A 25,211-nucleotide genomic window follows, 5' to 3' on the forward strand; every position below is an offset into this window, starting at 1 on the left:
AAATCTGCGACAGCGTGAAGCTTGACTGAGACAGGAAGCAAACCGTCCTTCGAACAACGTGTCCCAATACTGGTAACTTGCGGGCAGCAGAACGGCAATTTTTGTTGTTGAGTTGGATGACAGGAGAGGTGAGGCAGGTCAGTATCTCACGCAAGCGAACGAGGTGCGTCGAGAAATTTGGCCAAAACATCACGATATCATCAAGGTAGCACAGACACGTTTTCTAGTTGTAGTTACGAAAGATGGTGTCCATCATGCGCTCGAAAGGAGCGGGCGCGTTGTAGAGCCCGAATAGCATTACGGTAAATTCTTACAAGCCATCGGGCGTGATGAAAGCTGTCTTCTCAGAGTCATCATCTGCCATCGGCACTTGCCAATAGCCGGAGCGAAGATCCAAAGAAAAGAAGTAGTCCGCGCCTTGCAAGGAGTCGAGGGCGTCATCTATCCGAGGCAACGGATAGACATCTTTACGAGTGATCTTAGTGAGTCGACGGTAATCAACACAGAAGCGTATTGACCCATCCTTCTTGCGTACTAATACCACAGGAGGCGCCCAAGGACTGTGGGAAGGGTGAATGGCGGCATGGTGCAGCATATCGTCGACTTTTTCGTTAATTATCTGTCGCTCGGCTGCCGACACGTGGTATGGTCGCTGGCGTAAAGGAGTATGGGAACCAGTGTGGACGCTGTGAGGGACGGTTGCGGTACGCCCGAGAGATGGTCGTTCACAATCAAACGACGAGCGATAATTCTGAAGAAGCGCCAGGACTTGCTGGCGATACGGAGGCGGCAGATCAGCGTCTACAGCTGAATCAAGAACGTCTGACGACCACGACAATGATGATGATTACGTGCACCGCACGGGAGAAGTGAGGGCGTCGAGCTCATAACAGGGCGTGTCGCCGGAAGCATCGAAAATGTGAAGTGGGTCAAGGGGCTGGAAACGACCTAGTGATTCGCCGCGCAGTAAGGTGACAGGGTAGTGAGACGGGTTACACATAAGCATAGAGGATAATCCAGATACAGTAGTGAGGTCAGCAAGCGGGAGAGGTAGGGCCTTGAGACGTAGAAAAATAGGCGGCGTTGTAAAAAGTACTGCAGCGTTTCGCGTGGTAGAGCAAGTGACGGGCACAAGCACAGACATTTCGGGTGGTATGTCCGTATCGGATACAACGGTGAGCTTGGAGGCTTTGTCTTCAGAAGGGTCAGGCAGCGAGGCATAGGCAAGTGGGAAAAGCGCCATTTCGGCCCGGGCACAAGTCGATGATGGCCAGATGGAGAGACAAGAAGTCCCAGACAAGAATGATGCCATGTGAACATGAAGACAACACGACGAATTCACCAACATAGACAATGCCCTCGATGACCGCCCCTTCAGCACATTGAACAAGCGGGGCTATATGTTGCGCAGCCGCGGTGCGTAGAATCATACCAGACAATGGCGTTATGACCTTGTGGAGGTTACGACAAAGCTTTTCGTCGATAACAGAAATTGCAGCCCCAGTATCAATAAGCGCAATTGCGGCGGTTCCTTCGACGAAAACATCCAATAAATTGCGTTGCGACTGTGCAGGCCTTGTAGAAGTGGCGAAGCTTGCAGTTCGTGCCTGCGGAACTGCAGCAACTAGTTTCCGTCGCTAGGTGACTGGCGGCGAGGCAAGTAGGAAAGCGAGCGACTACGGGGTGATGTCGAACAATGGGTGCCGACAGGGCGTCGAGGAGGGGGCGAGAACTCTAGTTTGGGTAGCATTGCATGTCCAGTAATATCGTGAAAATAGCCATATCCAGGCGTTCCGACAGCAGCGTTAGCAGGTGGCATGCGGCGATGGCAGAAGCGCGCGACATGGCCGGCGACACCGCAAGCGAAGCATATGGGCCGGTTTTCGCGTGTGCGCACTGTCCTTCGAGACGGAATTGGAGGCGACGCGGGAGGAAGTGCAGCTTGAAGTCACATTGCCGCACGAAACGCGAACGTCGGGGGCGCAGGTCGCGCGGCGACTTCGGCATAGGTCAGAGGTGCAGCGACGGGAAGGCAGGGTTAAACTGAATGTAGCGACTCGGCAAGTTAATCGCGGCCCGCCTAATGGGAGCAGCCAGAGATGTGTCAGGCTGGGGAGGTCGATCGTTGAGAGGCAGCATAGACAGTAGCATAAACCTGGCGGCTTTCGAAAAGGGTTCTACTTAAACTCAAGACGACACAGCGAGCTATGGAAAGAAGAATGATAGGTGTAACGTTAAGGGATAAGAAAAAAGCTGATTGGGTGAGAGAACAAACGCGAGTTAATGATATCTTAGTTGAAATCAAGAAAAAGAAATGGGCATGGGCAGGACACGTAATGAGGAGGGAAGATAACCGATGGTCATTAAGAGTTACGGAATGGATTCCAAGGCAAGGGAAGCGTAGCATAGGGCTGGAGAAAGTTAGGTGGGCGGATGAGATTAAGAAGTTTGCAGGGACAACATGGCCACAATTAGTACATGACCGGGGTAGTTGGAGAAGTATGGGAGAGGCCTTTGCCCTGCAGTGGGCGTAACCAGGCTGATGATGATGATGATGATGATGATGATGATGATGATGATGATGATAGACAGTTGGCGCGCCACCTACTCACGAATGAAATCTTTAATCTCAACAGAGAGCGATGATGCTTGCGTGGAGTTGGAGCGAAGCGCGAGGCACGACAGAGAGTCGCCAGGTGCTACAGCGCTGCGCGCAAGGGCCCTTTGTTGACGGAGCTCAACGAAGCTCTGGCAAAGAGTGACGACAGCAGCGACAGAAGTGGGGTTTCACGCCAAGAGCATTTGAAATGCGTCGTCCTCGATGCCCTTCAGGATGTGCTTCGCCTTGTCCTCTTCACTCAAGGTGGAATCGACGCGGGCGCAAGTATCCACGACATCCTCTAAGTAACTGGTGTAAGTCTCGCCGGGCTGTTGAGCGCGCTGGCGTTCAGCACGGAGATTCCGAGAGGCCGGGCGACCGAAGACTTTCGCGGATGCTGTTTGAAAGCGGACCAGGTTTGTAGTTCCCGTTCATGGTTGTGGAACCAGAGGTTCGCAGCGTAAGTCAGATAGAAGACGATGGTGCGTAGCTTCGTCGGGTCATCCCACTTGTTATGAGCACTGACGCGCTCATAGGTAGAGAGCCAATTTTCTACGTCAGCCTCACCTGATCTGCTAAAAACTGTAGGGTCCCGCTGCGGCTGGACGGCGCCGCACATGATAGGAGCGGCGGACCCTCCAAGCGGATTGTTGGGAACCTCGTTCATGATAGCGGCTGGAGAATTTGTCAAAATTCGGCTGCGAAGTTCCAGGGTTAGGTCAAGTAGCGCAGCACCTTCCACCAAATGTAATTTGAGGATTTATTACAAGACGCAAGAGGCACATTCTAGCTGCACCGGCAGTACACGAACGCTGATCGCGTGCACAGTCGACACAAGAGCATCTTCTTCGTCCTCCTCTTCACTACACTTGTATGTAGCTTTTCGTCTGCGTCTTCCTCCGTAACATATCTGGTGGAGGTGGACGTTCCTTGTACCTCGTCACGGAGCTTCGCAGTAAAAGGTACGTCGAGCCTTTCTTCATGGCTCCCGGCGACGACAACTAGACTACGCCGGCTCCGACACCTGCTGCCACTTTGACGACCTGCATCACTCTCCCCGCTGCCCGTGATCATGGGATACTCTCGGGCAAAGATGGGGAAGACATCGAGGACTGGATCGGCCTGTACGAACACGTCAGCCGCAATAACCGGTGGTACCCTGCTATCATGCTCGCCAACGTAATCTTTTACCTCGGTAGCACACCCCGAGTTCGGTTTCGGACGCACGAAGATGAACTCACCAGGTGGGATTCGCTTAAACGAAAGCTCCGAGACTTGTTCGGAGACCCCTACGGTCACCATCTTGCCGTGCAGAAGGAGCTTTCCGGCCGTGTGCAGACGTGAACAGGGCCCTACGTGACATACATTCAGGACGTCTTGGCTATGTGCCGCAAAGTTGACGCGCACATGACTGAATCAGACAAGTTTTCCCACATTCTCAAATGAATTGCCGATGACGCCTTCAACTTGCTCGTTTGCCACAACGTGACGAGAGTGGATGCAGTTACAGAAGAGTGCCGCCGCCTGGAACTCGCTAAAAGCCGACGTATCGATCAGCAGTTTGCCCGTCTGCCCAACACCCCAGCGACGTCTTCCTGTGCCGACGCTCCTCGTCCGAACAACATTGGCGATGTTACCAGAATCGTCCGGCGTCAGATCGAGATCGCCTATGCAGCTGCCTGCGACTACAGCCCCTCCAACGCACCTGTAGTAACGGTTTCTCTGATCTAGGCAGTTGTCCGCCAGGAGTTCGCAAACATGAGTCTTCACACCATCTGCTAGGCCCCTCGCCCTGGCACTCACCCGGCTTCTTCGATTCCGCCCCGTCCCCCATCTTATTACCCACCACGTTTCCGCAACCCATCTGAATGGCGCACTGCTGACGACAAGCCCATTTGGTTTCAGTGCCGTCGCATCGGCCACATTTGTCAGCACTGTCGCAGTCGCTGCAGTTCCCCGACTTGGTCTACTTATACTGCCTACTCGCCCCCAGGTAGCACTTCTCGTCCCTATGCCGCACGCTCCGATAATGCCGCCACTGATTCTCCTGCGCTGAACCGCCTCTATTCTCGTTCACCTTCGCCCCAACGACGACAATCTGGCTCTCCCCAGCCTTGTCGCTTCTATTCGCCGACTCCCTTCGGACGCCGCTCCCAGCCGGGAAACGAGTCGATGCAGCGCCTCGACGTCACGCTGCATTGCTCCCTACGCCGCCAAAGCCTCTACTGACGTTGCCCACGCATGTGTACGTTTTGGACGTGCAAGTCGACGGTGTTTATGTACCTGCTGTTATAGGCACTGGGGCGCACCTGTTGGTAGTTAGCGCTGACCTTCGTAACCAGCTGAGGAAAATAATCACGCCCGCCACGACGCCTGTTGTCCGTGTCGCCGAAGGCGGAACAGCCCCTGTAATTCGTATATGTGCCGCCCGCGTCTCCTTCGCTGATCGCTCCACTTTCGTGCATCGCCCACTGTCGCCACAGTCATCGCCCACTGTCCCAGCGACATCATCCTCGGCTTAGACTTCTTCTCCGCACATTCTGCTCTCAACGATTGATCCGCCAGTACTCTCCGCGTTGACCTACCTGTTCTGGATCCCGCTGAACCACACCCCAGTCGCTTCAGTTCCGTCAACTTCGTTCGTTTGCCACCATCGGCACTGACTTACGTTGACTTAGTGTCATCCGCACCAGTCCCCGACGATCACTACATCGTGTCTCCTATGCAAAAAGTCCTCCTTACAAATAAGATCACAGTATCTCATACTGTTTTATCTATTACGGCGATTTGCGTCTGCCTACCAGCGGTCAATTTTGGCTTGAAGACACATGTCTCTGACCCAGCTTTCCTAATTCGAGGATCACTCAGCAGCATCTATTGGAGTAGACGCTAATTCAGCCGTCCTCCTCTACCATCGCAGTGAGCAACTTGTACCATCGCCGACTTACAGAAAATGATAGCGCTTAACATGCCGTCCGAGCACGCTCTGTTTTTCTACCACTATATTTTTTACTTTAACCATTGTCCTTTGGCCGAAACTGCAGCTGTTAAACATCGCATTAATACAGGCGATGCCCCACCTATTCATCGCCGCCCGTATCGAGTTTCACCAGCTGAGCGTCAAGTTATTCACGCAGAAGTTCGCAACATGCTTGCCAAGAACATTATTGAACCGTCATATAGTCCATGGGCGTCAGCTGTTGTACTGGTCAAAAAGAAGGATGGCTCATGGCGTTTTGCGTGGACTATCGGCACCTTAACAGAGTTACCAAAAAGGACGTGTACCCCCTACCTCGGATTGATGACGCCCTTGACTGCCTCCACGGTGCTCGCTATTTCTCCTCTATTTACCTTCGCTCCGGCTACTGGCAGATTGCTGTGGACGATCTCGACCGCGAGAAGACTGCTTTTGTAACACCCGACGATCCTTATCAATTCAAAGTGGTGCCGTTCGGTCTATGTAACGCTCCTGACATTTTCTAACGCATGATGGACTCCCTTCTTGACGGTTTCAAATGGTCCACGTGCCTGTGCTACTTGTACCACGTTATAGTATTCTCCCCAATGTTCGCTACCCACCTTGAGCGCCTCTCAACAGTGCTGGACGTTTTTCGTCGAGCCGGTCTGCAACTCAACGCATCAAAGTGCCAATTCGGCCATCGCCAGATTAACGTCCTTTGACATCTCGTTGACGCCAACGGAGTGTAACCGGACCCAGGTAAGATGCATGCTGTTACGCATTTCCCTGTTCCGAAGTGTGTCAAGGATGTTCGCAGCTTCATCTGCCTTTGTTCGTACTTCCACCGCTTCATGAAAACTTTTGCGGCCATAGCACGACCACTAAGCAAGATTTTGAAAAAAGATGCCCCTTTCCAGTCGGGCCATAACGAAGCCTCTGCATTCTCGCATCTAATCGACCTTCTCACAACGCCTCCCGTTCTGGCCCATTTCGATCCTTCTGCGCCTGCCGAAGCCCGTACTGATGCCAGGGGTCAAGGAGTTGGCGCAGTACTAGCCCCACGCCAGCGCAGTAACGACCGTCGGATTGCTTACTCCATAAGGCTCCTCTCACCCTCGGAGCGCAACTATTCGATCACTGAGAGTGAGTGTCTGGCCTAGTCTGGGGGGTTTCGAAGTTCCGCCCATACTTATATGGCCGACCCTTTTCCGTTGTCACAGACCATCACGTGCTTTGCTGGTTATTCTCGCTGAAAGATTCTACAGGAAGACTTGGTCGCTGGGCCTTACGCCTCCAAGAATATTCGTATTCCGTCACCTACAAATCTGGCCGACTACGCAAGGACGCTTACTGCCTGTATCGCTATCCGGTAGACGAGCCTGACGACGCCGAGAGTAGTACCGCCAACGGCATTTTCTCTGTGCCTGCCTTTGCTGACATCGCCGATGAGAAGTACAGAAACATATCGCTGCGAGCACTCATCATCAAGCGTCTGCGCTCTACACCTACTGACGCATCCATTCGCCGATATGTCCTCCAGGGCGGCATTGTGTACCGAAGGAACTTCCTCCCTGACGGCCCTCATCTTCTTGTCGTGCCAAAACAGCTGCGACAGACTGTGCTCTGTGAGATGCATGACGCACCCACTGCAGGACATTTTGGGGTAACCCGCACGTACGACCGTGTCCGCCGCCGCTTCTATTGGCGTGGTCTCGCTCGCTCCGTCCGACACTATGTTGCTGCCTGTGATCGTTGCCAGCGTCGCAAAACACCTAAGGTGCTTCCTGTCGGTCATCTCCAGCCGATCACCGTCCCTGTGGAATTGTTCCGTCATGTTGGATTAGACCTCCTCGGTCCCTTTCCTACGTCATCCTCTGGGAACACATGGGTAGCCGTCGCGACTGATTACGCCACCCGATACGCTATCACGCAGGCTCTCCCTAACAGTTGCGCCACTCACGTCGAGGACTTTCTCTTGCGTGATATTATCTTAGTGCATGGCGCCCCGCGACAGCTGCTTACTGACCGTGGTCGTAACTTCCTCTCGAAAGTTATCGCCGACATTGTGCGTTCCTGCTCCATTCAACACAAGCTGACTACCTCCTACCATCCTCAAACCGATGGCCTCACAGAGCGGTTAAACCGTACTCTTACCGATATTCTGTCCAAGTACGTTTCCAAGGACCACCACGACTGGGACATTGCCCTTCCTTACGTCACATTTTCGTACAATTCTTCCCGGCTCGACACCGCCGGATTTTCTTCATTTTATCTACTGTACGGTCGCGAACCGACCTTGCCCCTAGACACGGCACGTCCTCCTGCTGCGATCTCCAAAAGCGAGTATGCGCGCGACGCCATCGCCGTCGCGGAACGTGCACGCCAGTTTGCCCGTACTCGAGTGACAGCCGCGCAATCCACTCAGCAGCGTCAGTACAACGCCCGCCACCGTGACGTACAGTTTTCGCCTAGTGCGCTCGTGCTTCTGTGGTCGCCTTCGCGTCACGCCGGACTTAAAGCGAAGCTCCTTTTGCGATACACAGGGCCCTATCGCGTGCTGTGCCAGGTGACGCCTGTGACGTACTAAATTGTTCCTGTGAGTTCAACCTCGTCCTCTATTCTGGCATCTAGTAATGTGCACGTCAGCAGGCTGAAGGCCTACTACACTGCTTCCGAGTCCGGCCTTTAGTCGCTCCGGGACGGCTGTGCCGGGGGCAGTGCTACGGAACAGTATTTCGGATGAAAAATAGGCGAGCAGTGCGAAGGCGAAGACGACGACTAGAGGCGAGCGCAGGCTGTTGCCTCTTGGCCAACCGATTTCATTGATGACCGTATTATTCTGTTCATTAATTCCTCCTCTATTGCCTCATTTATATATTATAGATAATGATTTTTTTCCTATTCATAGCATGACGGTCTACTGAAACTTTTCGCTTTTTCCTTGCCTAAATTCAAGTAACAAAAACATAGATTTTTATCTACATTTTCTGAACACATAAGCAAAGTCTGCCCGACTCTTGGCCGATCCCCGCGAGTGGGTAAGCGCCAAACTAATCAAGGACATCATCATCATCATCATCATCATCATCATCATCATCATCATCATCATCATCATCATCATCACCACCAAGTGCGGCGTATTTCATTCTAAATATACTTGTCTATACCTTTTCGTCTGCGTCTTCCTCCGTAACAATATAAACAAGAACTACAAACACACACAGCACACACTCCGTGTAATCTTGTTTAGCTTTAGTTTCTTCTTTTTGATGTAGCGCCGCTAAAATTACATTTCATAAATGGACTACATCGGCACTTGAAGAACAAGGATAACCTGCGATCTAAATATTAAAGCATCTTTAGATGTATGCTGAATTTTATTGTTCCCTTGTGGTCTTAATTTTGGCGAATGGAGCGCTACAGAAAAGCGAATCCTACAGTAAGACTTGAAATATATGGTTCAGCTGACTGATCGCATTTGTAACGTTCGCGCGTCGGCCACAGATTTCTTTGCTCGCTAGGATGGAACTGTGCATCTGTTTTACATCTCTGTGAACAGGATTGAATGCCCTTACTTATCCAGGTGAATAACGCCGGTATTTACTTGGAAGGATCGACGGACAGTCCTTCGCTTGACAGCTATGACCAGCTGATGAACGTCAACTTGCGAGGCCCCATACAAGTATTAAGATACGCCTTGCCATACTTACGGCAGGTTAAAGGTATGCTCAGTCACCTAAATGTCTACTCTCAGGTATTTTTCTCAAGTGGCAAAAAGTAATGCAAAACTGTTACTCGCATTAATAGACTTATTATTATATCATAGTGCCTTGCATTCACATAATATTAAAAGTACGTGCTTTGTCCTCTGGTTCAGATGCTGTAAGATAAGCTATTTTAATAAATAATCTTACAGAAGAGAACACAAATCTCGACCGTGATGCTAGCGTGCAAAATTCTAGTTGTACAAGTTGTAAAACATTGTAGCATTTTTATTTTTAACAGCAATAGCAATTGCAGGGACACTCCAGGCGAAATGCCTTCGTCGGCGTCGCCGCAACCGTTGGCGCAATGTTCCGCATAAAATCCAAGTGTGATAATGTTCTATCACCCACCGCGGCGTCATTTCTTGTAGGCGCGAGGGAAAGCATGAGAAAGTGAGCAGAGAAGGATGACGGCCCCTCGCTCGCCCAATGTTGTGCGCTAAAGGTGGCGGGAGGGGGGAGGGGTAGGAGAGTGCTTGACCGCGTGCTAAGAGGGAGGGACATGGCATTTGAGCACGGAAGCCCCAGCTTTGCGGCACTTGGCGCTACCACACACGGCATATCTGGAGGGTAACCTGCGGCAGCTACCAAGGCTACAAGAGCCGAGATCGCTTGCGGCTTTGTGGGCGCGGTGTCCTCGTGTGCCGAGTATTCGAAGTTGCGTAATATCATCTATAGAATAGCCATTGAACCTAAACGCTGTAATTCGCGTTAACTCACGTCAGCGTTTCCTCTTCTTCAGGGAGCCTTGTTCACCTCTTAATCTGCATTTTATATGCCCTACCCCCTTTCACCGTTGTAGTGTAGACCTGCTGGACATTTTTCTGGTGAACATGTATGTGTTTTCCTTATCATATTTTCTTTGTTTAGTAAAAGAAACGTGTTAGAATATTCCTCGTTCGTATGTACGAATGTCGTGGATAGAGCTTTCAGTATTTCAGTGATACTTCATGTTATTACGGCGACGAAAATTACTCTCCGCCTTTCAAAGGCATGCACGGATCAATAGGCAATCTTCAATGTATATTTCGCGTTACAGTTGACAAGCGTCCACATGATGTGGTACAGCGCCGACGTTCACCTAGTTGTTCATTCGAGCGGTAGAGTCCTTTTGTCAGGAGTGAAGCGCGTGTAACGCGAACCAGGCACTCAGCGCTATCACCCAGAACCAAGAACCGTTACGCACAGCGCGAAAACCAACGCAAGCAATGGCTTCCACCGCGTGTACGCCATTACAAACATCAACGCCGGAACGGTGCTTTACATGAGACCATTGTAAAATATAGATGAGGCTTTGTCAGCTCTAAGTTCGACGTCCGCTGCGTAACTAGTTTCGAAACTGAGACGACACATTCGATAATTCGTTTCTGCATTGACTCCTAGCTGGCTAATTGGTTTACCACAATTCCCATGACAATTTTCACCATGCCGATGTGAACCAAATTATCCCACTGGGAAACGCTGTTAAGGCACGGCGTAAGCGGTTTTCGTATAGAGCAGTGGTAATAAGCTCATGTTCCTGATGAATACCGCAAGTATTGCTTTCGCACGTTACGCGACAATGTGAGTCTACAAGTACGCATCTCCATTATGCCACCTTCAAGCTACAGGAAAAAATAAAAATAAAATAAAACTCCTTGCTGCGTACTCCCAAGATATATATCTATATGTACTTTACGGGCGTAAAGTCCTATGCTAAGTGATGGTACGAAAACATTGGTTATGAACTACTTGCTGTGAAATGTTATGTTCTCTCACCATTACGCGATGGTCAGTTGCACAACGCCAACCGTCCGCCTTTCACCATTCTGACGATGGAATTTGCCACGAACACCTAGGTCTCAGAGATTTCAGTTCCAGCGAAGTTCATGAAATGTACTTATGAAAATGTTAGCTAACGATGCAATCTTGGTAGCTTCTAGGCTATAATCATCTGAGTGCTTGCTTAGGCTTAAGCACAGCGCTCACATCCCAATGAAAATGATTCTTCCTTGAAGCTGAATGCCTCATAAATATTTTCAAGTTAACACAACTAGGTTTTGAACTTGTGCCATTAGCAGGGCTGGGCGATCGTGCATCGAGCATCGAATATAATGTATTAATCACTCATGCACTCCTGTCTTCTCTTTCTCCTCGTCTGCCTGTGCCGACAAAGAGGTTAGTGTACAGAATCTCGGCCTCAACTCCTGCCTTTCCTGGAATAAAATACATCTCTCACAAACCAACCTCTCAAGATACAATCTTTGCTTTGGTACTTGTTTTCTCTCAAGCACTTTTTGTTACCTTATTGTCGTCATATCTGGCGTATTAGCACTGTCTGCATGACCTCATATTTTCCAGTTTCTTTTCCAGCTCATGTCAGAATGAATGTCATGTTAACTCTGGATTCAAATTATTTGCTCGCAGGTAACGTTGTCAACGTGTCCAGCGTAGTGTCACTGAGGGCGGTAAGTGGGTTACACGTATAACTAATGAATTGATTGAATGAGTGATCCACGGGGCTGAGTGCCCAAGAGCGACCACCACCGTTTATATTATCAGGGACAAGTTTAGTTTTATTTGAATATAGAACACACGGTCAAGTTGGCTGACACGCAAATAGTGACTTTTCCTAACTTAAGTAGTAAGGGAGCAATTAGAAAATGCGCCAGTGTTGTCAGCGGCCTAATGAAGCACTGCATGCCGCCCGAGCGTTTGCCACGTTTTCAGTAAACCACTGTTTTAGCTAGCCTCGGTAACCACCTAAGAATAAATATTAGATAGTCATCCTACTGCCAACACGTGGCATAACTTGACACTTTCTAAAATATAAATGTTCCAGGAAACTGTGTCAGCGCATCAACTTACTTCTGGCTCTAAAATCTACGTCATTGCTGCTGGGACATTCCTAAAATACCTATTGTATATGCATAACAAAGACAAGCGACTAAAAAGCTGGCGTTAAAAAATTTCATTTCTCGCCGGAGGTATCTCCAAAAATGCCAACTTGAATAAGTTAACCCTTTTTTTGTTGTTGCTCGTGCATCCGTGTTAGTAAATAGGTTCGAATGGACTGACGTGCTTGCTCATTCTTATCTGCTGTACCGTTTGAACTCACATAAAGCCAACTGTCTTACTGAACTGCCTTTCTGTAGAATGTACCACTAATCACAATCGTTTTTATCGCATTCCCCGCAACAGGCACACCATACAATGTTTTACAGTGTCAGCAAGGCTGGCTTGGATCAATTAACCAAATGCACGGCCCTTGGTGAGTGTCACATCACCGTTGGCGTGGCTTCTCTATCACCTTCTCGCTTTCGCTTTAAAGTATGGAGTTGTGTGAGAACGCTGCCATGGAAATGATTAATTTATATGCGGATTGTTACTCCGGATTGTTACTACTCCCTTTATTTCTGATGGTCTCACTTAACGGTAACTTGATACAATGTCCGGCAATAACAAGTTGAACGGTAGAGAAAATGCTCAATTAGTAGACGTGCTGAGCAGGATTTATCTCTTTAACGCTCGTCAACCTACAACCACTCACGGACAATCGTTGAATGAAATTTATTACGCACTACAAATCAGTCTAGCCGCAATTTATTCCGAATGTATTCATGTCATTACTTATTCAAGAAAATTGTTGTAATTTCATGACTAAAACGATTCACACTGTTTCATTTTGCTGTACTTCATGTTTTATTTCCTAGCACTTGCAATTCATTCACTGAAATTTTAGAAAGTAATTTTTTTTCTGCAGCATGCGCTTTGACGTGGCTTCTTGACGTCTCGCTCTTTTCCCTGTCAGTATTTTCAGCCATACTGTTTACGCTTCCTGCATTCAGCCTGCAATTGATAATGCAACATATAAATAATATATGTGCGTGTACGGTTTGTCAATTACTTTTGTCTTCGTAAACATATGCACACCGTGACGAAGCATTATTTCTTAGAAAATAATAAAGCGTTCTTATTAATATTAACGGTACCATTATTATTGCACTATTATTATTTTATTGAATTATGCCTTGTATTCACTAATTGATTTGTATTCATTTGACCTGAATTCCTCAATTTTTACCGTAATTATGCCACATCCGCTGTACCCACCCCTCATGCATTGTCCCTTATGGGGCCCTTGAGGTATAATAAAAGTAAGCAATTGATCTAGTATAATGTTGTTCTGTTAACTTAAACATGGCCCAACTTGTCAGTACACAATTAAAAAATCCTACCGGCCTTCAATAATTATGCGGTCTTTCGTACGTGCAGGAATAACAATCTGCGCGGTGGTGGTGTTCTCATCGCAGCCCATCACCAATTACTTTGCCCTCCCGTTGAATTACCAACTCTCTTAGAAACGTTCTTGGTATCCTATAGAGCTGATATTCCACATGTGCTAATTGGTATCTGCTATCGTCCACCCAGCACTGACTCGTCGTTTATATCATTGTTTCATGACGCTATGTGCATCAATACCATTGCCTATCCAAGTTCGCCCATTCTGCTTTTCGGCGATTTTGATTTTCCTTACATAGGCCGCTCTGATATAGCAACTACATTATCAGGAAAGAAATTGGCTAGGAAGTTCGCCAGCGCATTTCTAAACTTCAGCTTATCATTAATAATCAGTAAATCAATGCGCAAGGCTGCCCGCACTGCCAACACTCTCGACCTTATGTTACTGAAATATCCCAATAACTTCTCCTATGTCACACACTTACCAGACTTTAGCGACGACGTAGTCATACATAGTACGTTCCCTTGCAATCTACTCACCAGGACAAGAGCTAAAAAGGCGCTCACCTTTTACAATAAAGGGACTACGTGAGACTAAATAATGAAGTAGCAAAGTTATGTGATGGTTTTACATCTGTGTTGCCTCACGGACCATCGATTCAAATCGAAATTCAAATCTGTTCAAATCGAAAATGCTGCGTTTAAAGAAAGTATATATTCCCACTGTGAAAATAACTGAACACGTAAGATCTCCATGGTTCAATACAACTTTTAAAAGATTAAAAAATGATAGAAATCGGGCGTTTTGTTAAGCTAAGGCCTTGGGTTCTTGCTTTGGCTCTTCCTTTGGATCTTCATCAGCACGGGAAAAGTATCACGCTGCAACGAAGCCTTATAACTCGCCCAAACCATAACGAAGTACAATATCTGTTCCTTTACACTCCCCTCTATGCTACACAGTACTCCAAAACGTTTATGGGGAACCATCGACTCTTATCAGGAGAGCATACTGTCACTTTGTGATGACATGGGCAGCATTATACCGGAAGCGAAGTCGCTAATGTTCTAAACATGACTTTTTCTTCGGTTTTTGTTTAATGAATCCCCTGACAATACGCCATACAAATTAACATACAGTAATAGCCACATGAATAACATTACGTCTGACCCGTCTGACGTTGTTAAAATAATTGATTCACTAGAAAATTCATCTTCCACCGAAATTGAAACAATCAATGCCAAGGTGATAAAAAACACTGAGCATCATTCCAGCATCATTCTTGACAAAATTTTCCAGCAATCTCTAAACAAAGGTACTATACAGGTTGACTAGCGTGTTGGCAGAGTAATCCCAGTTACTAAACAAAGGTACTTAATCCTGTCACAAAAACTACCGCCCTATTTAAATCACAAGCGTCGGCTCCAAATTAAAAGAAATCATAGGAAAACTTAGCGTAGCGAAATTTCTATCATCTTTAAACTTTTTTCATCGTAACCCACACGGTTTCCGTAAATGCCATTCCTGCGAAACACAGCTCGCCTTATTCGCGCACGACATCCACTCATCACTTGATAATAATATACCTGTCCATGAATTTGGCCTTGACTTCCGAAAGCATTCTATAATGTACCTCGTGCTCGTTTACTACTCGAACTCACACGATTAAATCTACAGTGATCAATTCTTAATTTAAATGGATTCTAGCATTCTTAACAGACCGTCAGCAGTTGGTCTATGTTAATACATATTCATCATCATTCTCACAAGTCTTATCCGGTGTCTACCGGGGCATGATGCTCGGGCCACTTCTGTTTTTAATGCTTAGTAACGGCTTACCCGTCAAAGTGTCCTCGAAAAAGCGCCTATTCACCGATGATCGCATTCCATACCGCCGTATAACACACTAATCCGATATTTCTATCCTCCGGAACGATATTATTCAGATAGAAAAGTGGTGTAAACTTGGTAAATGCCTCTCGGCGTTAATAAACTGCACTAATTTCATTTCACCATCGTTCGAACTTTCCAACTCCTAAATATAATTAAACTCCTGTCCTATAATTTGCGGCGTCTCGTTCAACTACCTCAGTGTTCACATTTCCCGCGACTTAACTTCAACCAATCATGTTAATGAAGTTACTAATTCTGCAAACCGTGTCTTTGGCTATAACCATCGCAGTCTTCCCTTTGAACCTTCCTCTGTTAAGGTCTTGGCTTGCAACACTCTAGTACATCCAAAAGTAGATTAGGCAGGTGCAATATATGACCCTTTTCAATTAAACCTAATTAAAACACTCAAAGTAGTCCAGAACCAAGCGGCTAGATTCAACTTTAGTGATTGTTCTTGCAACTGTAGCATCACAGCAATAAAACCACAACTTGATTCACCCACGCTTGTTCATCGCTAAAGAAATTCTCGACTAAATATCACAAGTTCCATCACTGTTTACAACCTAAAAATTAACTCATCGTTCCCGTCCATCGCATCTCACACAACACCCATCCAAATGCCGTCGTTCCTCCACGCGCTCACAACTGAACATTTCATCAATCAATATAACGCGGTATGGAGCCCTTGTCATAAAATAAAAACCGGAGCCGGCTTCCCGCATCTGGCGTCCAGCATTGGAGTCATTTCGTGAAAAAGATTTTCGACTCACCCATACACAGGCCCATCATGTAACGCAAGGAATTTACTGAATCGACTGATTTTCTGTAGCTAAAATACGTGGAAAAATCGTAAACTACGACTTATACACAACCAACACAAATGATAGCTCTCGGATTGTAACTTCACTATACGAAAAAGCATTTTTACGCGAAAACTCAAAGAAACCCTTTTTCCATCGTTTCTACCATTCACAGGACGGCCGCGGCGTCCATCCTTCGCGCGTGCTGGCTGCGCGTGTGTCTTGGGGGCCATTGAAGGAGCGCCCGCTTGCTTGCTATATCTGCAGCTGCTACGCGCCTCCTTGGCATCGCGGCCTAGGCAAGAGGCCGCATTTCTACCACAAATCCCGCCTTTGTGCATAGCTTCGCGGACAGGGTTTTCCGGTAAACATTATGGTTAAATGCGCTCCTGATACCGGGAGGCGTGAGAAGCAGTCAAGGATCTTCGAATGCTCTCACGTTCCACTCTGAAAGGAGAAGCTTAAGCGTCCTCCGATTTGCCGTCGAAGAACTTACAAACATTGACGTTAACCCATAGGATTGTCGTGTACACTGCTACGCACCGTTATTATTGTTACAATGGGGTGCGTTTATTTAAAGATGAGTTGATGAAAAGGAGACGCGCCGATGCCGAGCCATTGCAATGACAAGCGTACTTCGTTCTCCTCTTCCTTTGTCGTTGCTGTAGCTTTAGCGTACCACTCTTCCCTTCACAGATGAAGCCCGCTGGGCGAGTAACTGTTACGTCCACTCCGAGTCTCCGGGATGACAGCGTTTTAGGCGGACGACGGGAACAAGCTGCGTCTTCTTAGACCGCTAGCCGTTAGAAACGAGACGAGCAATCGAATAGGTCATCACTTAGGCGATTGGTGATGACGAAAGGCCCGGTGTGACGAGATAGAAACTTCTTGCACAGGCTGCGCTTGCGAAGTGGTGTCCAAAGCCATACTATGTCCGCTTTTTCATACGACACACTCTTGTTTCCTGAATCGTAGCTAATATTGGAATGGTCCTTGGACGCCGACCTACGGAGCTGAGCTATGCGGCGTGCTTCTTCGGCGCGATAGAAACTGGGCACTAGAAGAGTCCGCATGAGGAGTAAACGGTAGAATGGTGTCACTGAAGCTGCGGGTTGATCTGGTATAAAAAAGATAGAAAGGACTGTAGCCGGTAGTTTCATGCTTTGCATTGTTAACTGCGGAAGAGGACCTTAGTGTTGAAGCAATGAACGACAATCTTGTGGGCATCATTAAGGAGTGTGCAATGGAAGTCGGTGGTAACTCCGTTAGGCAGGATACCAGCAAACTATCGCAGGAGACGAAAGATCTGATCAAGAAACGCCAATGTATGAAAGCATCTAACCCTACAGCTAGAATAGAACTGGCAGAACTTTCGAAGTTAATCAACAAGCGTAAGACAGCTGACATAAGGAAGAATACTATGGATAGAATTGAACGTGCTCTCAGGAACGGAGGAAGCCTAAAAACAGTCAAGAAGAAACTAGGAATTGGCAAGAATCAGATGTATGCGGTAAGAGGCAAAGCCGGCAATATCATTACTAATATTGATGAGATAGTTCAAGTGGCTGAGGATTTCTATAGAGATTTATACAGTACCAGTGGCACCCTCGACGATAATGGAAGAGAAATTAGTCTAGAGGAATTGGAAATTCCAAAGGTAACGCCGGAAGAAGTAAAGAAAGCCTTGGGAGATATGCAAAGGGGGAAGGCAGCAGGAGAGGATAAGGTAACAACAGATTTGTTGATGCACGGTGGACAGATTGTTCTAGAGAAACTGGCCACCCTGTATACGCAATGCCTCATGACCTCGAGCGTACCGGAATCTTGGAAGAACGCTAACATAATCCTAATCCATAAGAAAGGGGACGCCAAAGACTTGAAAAATTATAGACCGATCAGCTTACTGTCCGTTGCCTACAAACTATTTACTAAGGTAATCGCAAATAGAATCCGGAACACCTTAGACTTCTGTCAAGCAAAGGACCAGGCAGGATTCCGTAAAGGCTACTCGACAATAGATCATATTCACACCATTAATCAGGTGATAGAGAAATGTGCGGAATATAACCAACCCATATATATAGCTTTCATTGATTACGAGAAAGCGTTTGATTCTGTCGAAACCTCAGCAGTCATAGAGGCATTACGGAATTAGGGTGTAGGCGAGCCGTATGTAAAAATACTGAAAGATATCTATAGCGGCTCCACAGCCACCGTAGTCCTCCATAAAGCAAGCAACAAAATCCCAATAAACAAAGGCGTCAGGCAGGGAGATACGATATCTCCAATGCTATTCACAGCGTGTTTACAGGAGGTATTCAAAGACCTCAATTGGGAAGAATTGGGGATAAAAGTTAATGGAGAATACCTTAGTAACTTGCGATTCGCTGATGATATTGCCTTGCTTAGTAACTCAGGGGACCAATTGCAATGCATGCTCACTAACCTGGAGAGGCAAAGCAGAAGAGTGGGTCTAAAAATGAATGTGCGGAAAACTAAAGTAATGCTTAACAGTCTCGGAAGAGAACAATAATTTACAATAGGCAGCGAGGCACTGGAAGTCGTAAGGGAATAAATCTACTTAGGACAGGTAGTGACGGCGGATCCGGATCATGAGACGGAAATAATCAGAAGAATAAGAATGGGCTGGGGTGCGTTTGGCAGGCATTGTCAGATCATGAACAGCAGGTTGCCATTATCCCTCAAGAGAAAAGTATACAATAGCTGTCTTACCAGTGCTCACCTACAGGGCAGAAACCTGGAAGCTTACGAAAAGGGTTCTACTCAAATTGAGGACGACGCAACGAGCTATGGAAAGAAGAATGATAGGTGTAACGTTAAATGATAGGAAAAGAGATTGGGTGAGGGAGCAAACGCGAGTTAATGACATGTTAGTCGAAATCAAGAAAAAGAAATGGGCACGGGCAGGACATGTAATGAGGAGGGAAGATAACCGATGGTCATTAAGGGTTACGGACTGGATCCCAAGGGAAGGGAAGCGTAGCAGGGGGCGGCAGAAAGTTAGGTGGGCGGATGAGATTAAGAAGTTTGCAGGCATGGCATGGCCACAGTTAGTACATGACCGGGGTTGTTGGAGAAGTATGGGAGAGGCCTTTTGCCCTGCAGTGGGCGTAACCAGGCTGATGATGGTGATGATGATTATGATGATGATGATGATGATTGTTGTAGGCATATGTGATAAAAGTCAAGCTGTCGTCCCAATTTTTTTGCCTGGAATCGACGTACATTGAAAACATGTTGGTCAAAGTTCTGTTAGTGCGCTTGACGGGACCATTTGTATGCGGGTGATACGGGATCGCGTGGCGAAACTGCCAAGCGCAGAGACGCAACAGCTCTTCGACTACGTCGGGCACGAACTGGCGACGACTACCGCTCAACATAACACGAGGGGGTGCATGACACAGTGTAACGGAGGACAGGAGGAAGCTCGAGACATCAAGAGCCGTGGTTGTTGGCATCGCTGCGGTTTCAGCATAACGCGTCAGATTGTCGACGAAGACTATAATCTAATGGTTGTCGTTTGTTGAGCACGGGAATAGGCCGTGTAAATTAACTCCAACCATTTCGAAAGGAGGATACCGTGGCGTCACACGGTGAAGGAGTCCAACCTGAGCAGTATTAGGGCGCTTGAATTGCTTGTACTTGTTACAACTGACCACACACTTTTTTATATCACGTCGTATACTCGTCTAGTAAAATGGGCCCTGAATGCGGTGGTATATTCTGATGAAACCCAGGTGCCCAGCGGTTGAGTCGTCGTGCATAGCACGGAGCACGTGGGTGCTCTAGTTCTTAGGTACCACAAAGAGCAGGTGGCCACCGTCAGCCGCATAATTCTTCTTGTACAGTGGGCCATGTTGGGTGACAAAGCCATTGTTTTCTGTTTGTTGAGCAGCTGAGGTGAAGAGGGCATCCAGGCTGCGGTCGTCACGCTGCTCTTCCCGGAAAGTGGCCAGGTTGTGAAAAAGAATGTCGTCGATGGCGGCCAGAAACTCATCAAAATTGTCGGCGTCACATGCACTTGTAGGTAGAGGGAGCCTGGAAAGACGGTCGGCGTCCACATGATATCGGCCACAATTCTTGTGGACTGCAAAGTAAGTCAAATTCCTGCAAACGTAGCGCCCATCTAGCAAGGCGGCTAGACGGGTCGCGGAGATCAACCAACCAACATAGTGAATGGTGATCAGTAACGATCGTGAAACGGCGCCCGTGAGGTATGGGCGGAACTTCCGGACTGCAAAGACGACAGCGAGACACTCTAGCTCAGTGACAGCGTAATTCTGTTGGGCCTTGCTCAACGAACGGCTGGCATGTGTAATGGCATGCTCGGCGTCACCAAAACGCTGGACGAGGACGGCGCCGAGGCCAATTCCACTCGCATAGGTGTGAAATTCTGATGTGGCACAGGCGTCAAAATGGCGATGTATGGGTCCGGAAGAGAGCAGAAAAGAGGAATCACAATCGGCTGCCCAGGTGAAAAATTTATCATTGCGCCGAATAGAAATGAGAGAGTAGGCAGTATTGGTTATGTTTTGCACAAAGGGTCGGTGGTACGAGCAAAGACCCAAGGAGCTCCTCATGTCGCGTTGTGACTACCGTTGTTTAAAGCCGCTAACTGCAGGGACCTGCTGTGGGTCTGGTCGATCCCCTGCTTTTCCACGACTGGCATTTAGGGGAGTTAAGGGCAACGGCACGTTGTTCAAGACACGTCAGAACAACGTCCAGTCGATGGTTGTGCTCTGCAAAAGTGCGGCTAAAAATTACGATGTCGTCTAGGCAACACAAACAAACCTCCCATTTCAGGCCGCGCAGTACCATGTCTATAAACCTTTGAACTATTGCAGGCGCGTTGCACAAAGCAAACGGCATGACTTTGGATTCAAACAAGTCGTCTGGGGTCACAAAAGCGGTTTTCTGTCTGTCAGCTGAATGCATGGGTATCTGCCAGTAGCTTGATCGGAGGCCCACAGATGAAAAGTAGGATGCGGAATGAAGGCAGTCGATAACTTCCTCGATCCAGGGAAGTGGATACACATCCTTTTTCGTCACAGAATTGACAAACCGCTAGTCGACACAAAACTTCCAGGGCCCATCTTTATTTTTCACGAGGATGACCGGCGCAGCCCAAGGGCTAGAGGTATCGTGAATCACGCTCTTGGCTAGCATGTCGTCGACCTGTTGAGCGATGATGTTGCGCTCTGACGCGGACACGCGGTAAAGCTTTTGCCTGATGGAATGCACGGACCCCATGTCGATCCTGTGGTGAGCCTGCATAGTTGGAACGCGAGCTTTGTTAGCGTTCTGCGCGAAATCAAATAATGACGCATGCCATTGCTAAGGACGCTGGTCAGGTTTTCACGCTTCTCTTAAGGCAGTCACTTGTTGATCAATTAGAAAAAAAGGCAACTATTCTTCAGGAACACCGGGGCCAGCCACATGCTCTCGGGATTCATGTGACGTGTCATCAGTTAAAGCGCCTATGCTGAGACTGTTATCCACTCCCAATGAGGCCAGTCGCATACCGCTGGATAGCACAACAGACTGGCAGGCTAAATTTGGCACGCACAGTCTAGTTGTTCCGCAGGCCACAGAGGACGCATCGAGGTACGAGCATACTTTTCTTCACAACCAACAATTTCATCAAATGCATCGGCTTCGACACCGCAAGCAGCAACTCGAACTCTGGATAAGGAACTTGCCGGTAAGACAGTATCTTCAATGACGGCTGCATGAACAGGTAGCAGGTTGTGGGAAAGAGGAGACAGGAAAAGCTCGCCAGTACCGCAGGCAACAGTGGCACCACACTGTTGCAGAAAATCGACGGCAAGAGTTACGTTGTGAGTGGATTGAGCAAGCAGTGCCAATTCGGCTTGATACACGTTGTCGGAGAAACAAACGTTCGCGGTGCACACTCCAATATGTCGGACCAACTCTCCACTCGCAGCACGAAATGCATTAACGTTATCCCAGCAAAACATCAATTTATGGCCTAGTCGGGCCTTGAAATCCAGGCTGATGACGGAGATACTCGCTACTGTGTCCACTAAGGCCAAAGTAGCAACATTGTCCACTAAAACATGTATCATGTTATGACACACGGTGACTGGCGGAGGCATAGGGGCGTGTAGGTGATGATGACTGGCGACCTCAGCTCCTAGTTTACCAGCGGCGGTGACTTGAGACATCGTCGCGGAGATGGAGAGCTGCGCCGGCGTGAAGGCGGCGGCGTCAAGCTCCCCACAGAAGCTGGTGAGTCGCTAGGGTAATTCGACTGATGGTTTGTCCTGCTATCGGAGTCAAAAGGTAAGCGTGTCATGTCGCCGTGCCAATTACAATGCCGACAAAATGTGCGCGGTCACTCATAGGACGGTGGTGACATGCGACGGCGATGAGGACAAAATCTGGCGACCTGACCGCGAATACCGCATTGGAAGCAGATAGGGCGCTCATGGGACGCACCGAAATTGTCAGTAGCAGGAAAACTTGCCCGCCGTCCCACTCCTGAGAAACTACAGTTGGTCTAGGTGAGTAACCGTCGTGGAATCGACAACTGGGATGCGCGTTCATAGTATTTTTTGTGGTCTTGAACGAGGAGCGAAGTTCTAGGCTTGTACGAATGCGGCGGTGATGGACGTCTCACCGAAGAAGCAGTGAGAAAAGGGCTATCGAACTCGCAGAGTTGAGAGGGAAGCCGTGTCACGTCGGTAAAGCTCTTCGCGCAGCACTTGCCGAATAAATGACGCAAAGTCGGATGGAGCTGAAACCCCGTCAACACTGGCAGCGTTAGTTACGTTGGCCAGGCGGCCGAAGTTCGGTGTGATACGCCGAGTTTTCACGTCTTCAAATGTACGGCAGTGGCGAATGACGTCACTCGCGGAGTCCAGACTGTCTTTTGCGAAGAGAAACTGGTACACCTCCTCGGTGATCCCTTACAAAAGATGGCCCACTTTGTTGTCTTTTGTCAGCTCGGAGTCCAGGGACTTGCACAACTTTAGCACTTCTTTGATGTACGTCGTGTAGGTGTCACCGGGAACTTGGGCTCACTGCATCTGGGTTTGTTCTGCACGCTTATTTTAGCTGCCGGATCTCCGAAGCACTTCCTGATTTCGCCTATGAACTTTTCCCACGTCGTCATGCTTTCTTCATGCTTTTCAAGTCCCACAGACGCGGTTCCTTTGAGGAAGAAGGCAAGGTTGTTAAGCTGTGTGGTGGTATTCCAGCCACTGAACCGACTTGCGTATTGGTAAATGCTCAGCCATCGATCCACATGTCCAGCGGTTTTTCTGGCGAAGGTTCGTTGTTCGATGTAGGGCTGCAATGGGTAGCTGGAAGAAGGTGTTGGGTGGTCGTCGTCAGAAGCCATCTCTGGTGGCAGGCCGACAATTCGGCGACTTCGGCAAAACTCCACGGATTGTGCTGCTGCGGACGGTTCATGGTCATCCTCCGGGGGCGTCGTTGTTTTACCCCACACCATCACCCAAGCTGTTACGATGGGGTGCATTTATGTAAAGATGAATTGATGAAAGGGGGCCGCGCCGTCACCGAGCCGCTGCAAAGACAAGCGCACTTCGTCCAGAGGGTCCATGATGACGCCATAAGGCTCGGCCTGGCAGTGCCGACATGGACGCGGCCCGCCTCGGTCTGAAAATACCGGGCTTCAGGACACTAATAAAGTTTTGCGAATGAATGAATGAATGACTTCGTTCTCCTCTGCCTTCGTCGTTGCTGTAGCTGTAGCGTAACATTTATGATGCCGTGTGTTCCCTGACTTACTTGCATTCCTTTGACCTGTATTCACCAATTTTGACTGTAATTATTTATATCCCCTGTACCCACCCATCATGTAATTTCCCTTATGGGACATTACAGGTATAATAAAAAAGAAGACGCTTTTAGAATATTTACCAATAGTGGTGACAATTCTTACTTCACTATTACAGAAAATGCAGAGTACGGAGTGCGCGTGAATTCTGTCAAGTGAGTATATAGAATTCTTCTTATATTATTTGTACAAACGTGCGCAACATTGTGGAATTAGTATCACCCTGTGTTCTTGTTTAAGGCAAAAGCCTTTCTAGGCTCATGGTGAAGTTTGTGTCAGCAGACATGACCGCCGGACTGTCCACCGAAGCGTCATCAGACCGTATGAAGACAGACTAAAGACAGACTATATAATGAAAAATGACTGATAGTGACAGTTAGTAAATGATAACGTTATCAAAGGGATTGGTTGAGGTTATTAATTACTATAAATCACTACTAATGACTTGTAATGACTACTAATGACTCTGAAATGACCAATATGCCTAAAGACAGCTCGTAATGACCACAATTGACTACAAATTACTAAATATGCATACAAGTGCGCAGTGATGATTCACAATGACTGAAATGACTTGCAATGACAAGTAATGACTACGAACTGACGAATATGTCTAACGACAACTTGTAACGACTACAACTGATTAGAAATGGCTAAAATTGCTTAGTAATGACCAGTGATGACTAATAATGACTGAAGTGACTTGTAGTGACTACTAATACGTATGATATGACCAACATGTGCAACGACGGCTTGTAATGACCACAGTTCATTACAAATGACTAAAAATGCTTAGTAGTGAGTAGTAATTACTAAAAGAAGAGAAAGGGACGTGGCAAAGAGATAGAGGCGAATGATAAGAGAAGGAAGAGTATGCTTTCACCGTTCCCTTCTTAAGAAGGATCTTACTAGAACCTGCAATTTTTTGCGTGCGTGTGATGTAGGCGCATTCCACAAAATAATGCCCCTTCCACGTACTTCGGAGCGGATGAGAAGAAGGTATAGCAGGAACACTGTGTTATTTCATGATTACTGTGATCATTATCATTCAGATTATCTTGATGTTATCCTTTTCTTTAGATTTGAAGCTTTCATTCGGGTGAACCTTTCAGTTGTTGGTGACATTCTCTACAT

General features: G+C 47.8%; 1 protein-coding gene across 1 annotated transcript in view; it reads left to right on the forward strand.

The window, feature by feature from the left end:
• LOC142574959 (meso-2,3-butanediol dehydrogenase-like) overlaps positions 1-25,211 on the forward strand; it is a 46,789-nt gene that overhangs the window by 15,587 nt on the left and 5,991 nt on the right. The window contains exons 3-6 of the mRNA XM_075683940.1: positions 9,142-9,280; positions 11,729-11,769; positions 12,503-12,572; positions 24,196-24,232. Coding sequence (XP_075540055.1) covers positions 9,142-9,280; positions 11,729-11,769; positions 12,503-12,572; positions 24,196-24,232 — 287 coding nt within the window. The remainder of the gene's footprint in view (positions 1-9,141; positions 9,281-11,728; positions 11,770-12,502; positions 12,573-24,195; positions 24,233-25,211) is intronic.

Source organism: Dermacentor variabilis, chromosome 3, assembly GCF_050947875.1.
Source record: "Dermacentor variabilis isolate Ectoservices chromosome 3, ASM5094787v1, whole genome shotgun sequence".
NCBI classification, from domain to species: domain Eukaryota; kingdom Metazoa; phylum Arthropoda; class Arachnida; order Ixodida; family Ixodidae; genus Dermacentor; species Dermacentor variabilis.